Source organism: Sinocyclocheilus grahami, unplaced genomic scaffold, assembly GCF_001515645.1.
Source record: "Sinocyclocheilus grahami isolate Dianchi unplaced genomic scaffold, SAMN03320097.WGS_v1.1 scaffold1208.1, whole genome shotgun sequence".
In the NCBI taxonomy this organism is placed as follows: Eukaryota; Metazoa; Chordata; class Actinopteri; order Cypriniformes; family Cyprinidae; genus Sinocyclocheilus; species Sinocyclocheilus grahami.
This window is the reverse complement of record NW_015506387.1, coordinates 86,133-91,132: the sequence shown is the minus strand read 5'-3', so window position 1 is coordinate 91,132 and position 5,000 is coordinate 86,133. Positions and strand designations below refer to the sequence as shown.

At 42.7% G+C, this 5,000-nt stretch overlaps 1 protein-coding gene across 2 annotated transcripts in view; it reads right to left on the bottom strand.

Moving 5' to 3' along the window:
• Window positions 1-5,000, bottom strand: part of LOC107568032 (kelch domain-containing protein 3) — a 29,955-nt gene that overhangs the window by 418 nt on the left and 24,537 nt on the right. For both annotated transcript variants that reach the window (XM_016253861.1, XM_016253860.1), the window contains exon 9: window positions 330-403. In XM_016253861.1, coding sequence (XP_016109347.1) covers window positions 330-403 — 74 coding nt within the window. The remainder of the gene's footprint in view (window positions 1-329; window positions 404-5,000) is intronic.

Here is a 5,000-nt window from a genome sequence, read left to right as displayed (position 1 = left end):
TTACCGTAAAACACGGAGTGCCACGGAGATCGGCAAAGGCTGGATGAATAAATGAAGAGCAGGGCTGTACACTGCATCAAACGGCGATGCGGACGAGTGTGTGAATGTTAAAGCACTGCTGTGTAAATGTGCTAAATATTGTAATTAATAAACTATTAAGGGTTAGGTTAACCCTAAATAAAAAATAAAATAAAACTTGTCATGTCATGCACTTCTTATTTTAGCTTCTGTAATGTAAGGGTTAATCCACGGCCACTATTCAGCTGATGACTTGAAGCATTCATTATGATATTGAGGCAGTGACATCACACTGAGACGGTCAGACTCACTGAAGTCCAGGAGGTACAGGTCCGAATGGTCCATGAGGTTAAACTCGTCGCCCATCCCCTGCTCCGGACACGGACTGAAACACAAGAGCACAACAATCCCGTAACACTTCTGCATCAAACGCCATGACTGCACAACGCATTTATCTCTAAATTCTCAGTTCTATTATTTTAGAAAACAGAATAGGAGTCTTCAGCAGAGCTGCTTATTGAGCTGAACTGGTTTCATAATGAATGAAGTTCACAGTTATTGAACTGAACCGACTGGAGCTGCATGATGTTGCAGAATTTTGGACTCATTTTTGAAGTTTGCATCATTGATTCTCTTACTTTCCTGTTTGTTAGTGTAAAGCTGATTTTGAAAGTGCTAGAGAAATAAAGGTGACGACTTCTTTTTCCCAAACAAAGCTGGTGAACCAAATGAAAATTTGTTCAGAGATCGCAGGGCAGCCACTTGAAAGGGTATCATAAGAACATCTTAAGGCTGGCCAATAATATAGTTTCTGACTTTATTATTGTGCTACATAATAAATTAGTACTTTACCATCTAATTGGCGGCACAAGATTTAATCTAGCGAGACCGAAACGCTCTTTTGTGCATCAAGCTGTCCTAGAATTGAGTAAGGCATATGAAAAATCAAAACGCCACTAACGGATGTGGTAATAACTGTGAATGAACTTTTCATTTCATAAACTTTAAAGTTATATCATCATCATTATCCAGACCTAGAAATCATTACAATCGAATTCCATATGTTTCCACTCTGTGTAAGAATAATGAATATGCATTTGTTTTCATGAACACACAGATGTTTCTTCAGCTCTCCTGCTGACGGACACAACAGTGAAAGTTCACCGCTCAACACTAGTAGGGTTTAAACCCACAACATTTCAGTTTCCCTCTCAGATCTTAACGGAGCAAAAAAACACGGCCACTCTTTCCTTCTCATGTTACAATCTTACTAAAAGAGGAAGCTGTAAAACTCACACACACCTTATCAGAGACAAACACACACGAGACCTGCAGGAAACACTGGAATATCTCACACAAACATCTGCTTCCTGCTGGCACACCTGCACTGAACACCACCTTCATCATCATCACCATCTTCATCATCACCACCGTCACCATCATCATCACCACCATCATCTTCATCATAATCATCACCACCATCATCATCATCACCACCAGACCGATAGACGGGTCAGTGGTGAGACAGCGATGTGACCAGAGCGCCTGACGGTGTGAAAGTGTTTTGTGAGTTTATGAGGTTTCCTGGTGTTTGACGGCTCATTTGTGTTACATGATCAGCAGAGTATCATTGAGGAGCTTCCTCCCCCTGCACACACACACACACACACACTCCCCCGCTGCCCTATGAAAACACACTCACTGTTGGACGTAACACCACTGGGAATGTCACTGGAATCCTCTAAAGCTTCTCTGGCTACAATCACCTCATTAGCCTGAGCGTCACCTTCTTAAAATGTCACTAATGAAGAAATGAAAGCCCGTTTGATTTGTTTGGCCGTCCGAATCCACCGAGAGGGAGACACTGTTTCTCCACAGAAACCTTCAAACTTCCTTCACAGCAGGATCTCACACACACTCACACACACAGTAATGCGCTCCTGGTTCTGACAGGGAACTAATGTGCGTTGCGTTTCCTCTTCCTCTTCCCCGATGAGCCAGCGATGGTCAGGAGCTCATCGTGTGCTATGACTTCCTGTGGAGTGGCTTATCTGCGGAGCACAGGCGCATTAGGATGCCTCGTCGGTAGAAAACATCAGTGCTAAACAGCCAATAGAAACACTCAGTGGGCAATAACCTGACTGAGTGCCAAATAAGACCTAATACAGTGATCCGTGAGGAAGATCATGAGATTGAATCTGGATCGGAGCCTCAGGTCTGGATATCAGAGAGCGGGTTTGAGCAGCAGTTAATAACGTCTGAGAGACGCTGACGGAGTCTGGGTTTAAATATAGACGCAGCAGAAACCAGCTGATATCGGCCCGTGTGAAAACAAGAATCAGCACAAATTATCGGAGAAATGCCCTTATCTCTCAGCTGTAAACAAGGGAACTGGGAAAACTACAGATGTTTGGGGCCTCGGAGGCGACTGACTTTTGTATGAAACGCAGAAAGTGAGTTTTGGATGGATGGACTGGGTTAAGCTCTCAACTAACCCAGATGAGAAACATTGTTCTGACATCTACAAATCACAGACGTTTGTCTGCCGGTCTGATTGAGACTAGTAGAGAGATGTTTAGTTCTGTTATGTTATCATCATTATATGATGAACTTTCAGGAGTGCCAAAGTCGTGGCCTAATGGTTAGAGAGTTGGACTCATAACCCAAAGGTTGCGGGTTCGAGTCTCGTACCGGCAGGGATTGTAGGTGGGGGGAGTGAATGTACAGCGCTCTCTCCCACCTTCAATACCACGACTGAGGTGCCCTTGAGCAAGGCACCGAACCCCCAACTGCTCCCCGGGCGCCGCAGCATAAATGGCTGCCCACTGCTCCGGGTGTGTGTTCACAGTGTGTGTGTGTGTGTGTGTGTGTGTTCACTGCTGTGTGTGTGCACTTTGGATGGGTAAATGCAGAGCACTGATTCCGAGTATGGGTCACCATACTTGGCCACATGTCACTTCAGGAGTGATTTTGCTTGTGTAACGGGGTTGTTACTCCTTTCAGTTGTCTGGTGTAGTCTGGTTCCTCCCAAGATTTCTCCATTTCCATCACCTGATGGAGTTTGGGTTCCTTTCAACCGTCACCTTTGGCTTGATTAGTTGGGTTTAAAACTTAACGCTTAATATTCAGTAATATTATCAATACGACTGCACTGACACCATCATACGAGAACAAAACTTCACAGCTGTGTCATAGCTGAATCGAATTTGTTTGCATCATTGTTTCTGATATTTTCCTGTTTGTCACTGTGAATCTGTATTGTATAAAGTGCTATAGAAATAAATATGACTTGAATTTAATACAATGTTTATTTATATAGCACATTTTAAAACAACCGAAGTCGACCAAAGTACTGCACAGAGTAAGCAAAATAAAACAGATCAATAAGATTATAAACAATAAAACACAAATTATAAAACACAGACTGTAAAATAGGTGAAGTCCACCAAAACAGAAAACCATTGCACAGCGAGTCAAGAAATATTGAATGCCAAGGGGGAAAAAAAGTTTTAGGAGTAGATTTAAAAATAGATCAAGTTGAGGCAGTTCTGATATGAACTGGGAGACTATTCCACAACTTAGGGCCAACAACAGAAAACGCACGATCACCTCCGTCTCTGAGTCGTGTCCTGGTAACATGCAGTAAACCAGAATCAGCAGATCTGAATCATCTTGACTGAGTGTATGGATGTAACAAATCAGATAGGTACTGCGGAGCATGATTATGGACAGATTTATAGACAAACAGTAAAATTTTAAAATCAATTCTATATTTAACTGGCAGCCGATGCAATGAGATCAAAACTGGTGTGATAGACTCATATTTGCGCATCCCATAAAGAAGCCGAGCCGCTGCATTCTGAACCAGCTGCAGACGTGAAACACAAGACTGAGGAGCACCGATATACAATTAGTTACAGTAATCCAATCGAGATGTTACAAAAGCATGCATAACCTTTTCAAACTTCTTTAGAGACAAAAATGGCTTCACCTTCGTCAGAAAACGAATATGATAAAAAAAGGACTTATCCGCTTATCAAATTTAAGATTATTATCAAACCAAACATCCAAGTTTCTGGCACGTGTAGTGCTGAATTGAGTAAGAAATTCAGATTTGAAATCATGTACACAGTGCTCATTTGAGCCAAACTAAATAAATTCAGTTTTACTCTCATTAAGGCTTTAGAAATTACTTGCAAGCCAAAGTTTTAGTCTAAAATATGCCTTAGAGCCTGCTTGCAATCGCGCTTCAAGGGGATATAGATTTGTGTGTCACCTGCATACAGATGAAAAGAGACCCTATATGCGTTAAAAATAGATCCTAGGGGAAGCCTATAAAGGGAAAACAGTACCGGACCAAGAATTGAGCCCTGGGGAACACCAGACTTTAAATATATTTTAGATGAAGATTGGCTTCCAATACTAACAACATGCCTCCTATTAGTGAGATATTCCTGCATTAAACACTCAAAATAGGAGTGCGATCCGGATTAAGCGTAGTGTGACGCGGCCGACCGATGGACAGCTAAACCTCAGTCACACATTCATCATGGAGAATCATAATACTGGCATTTCGTCAGCACGGAACACACTTCAGATTCACAGAGACTCACAGGGGAGCGATGAAGACGATCTGAACGTAACAGGCGGCTCAGAACCGATGGATCGCTTTGAGATAGTCTGTCACATGTTGCTGAGACGCGTGAGAGCGTCTGCAGATCGTCTTAAGTGCGTTTCGTCTAGCCAGCGACGATTTAAGCTGAAACTCTGTACGACTGACTACAGCCGTCTACAAACACACACTGCAGGAGGCACACACACACAAAAGAGGAAACACTCCTTATTGGTTTTGTGATGCTAGTGACCAGTTTGTACAATAACATTCAATGCTTTGAATGACCTGAACTAATATTAGTGTCAGACATGTGTGAGTGCGCGCGCGTGTGTGTGTGTGTGTGAGTGAGTGAGTGAGTGAGTGAGTG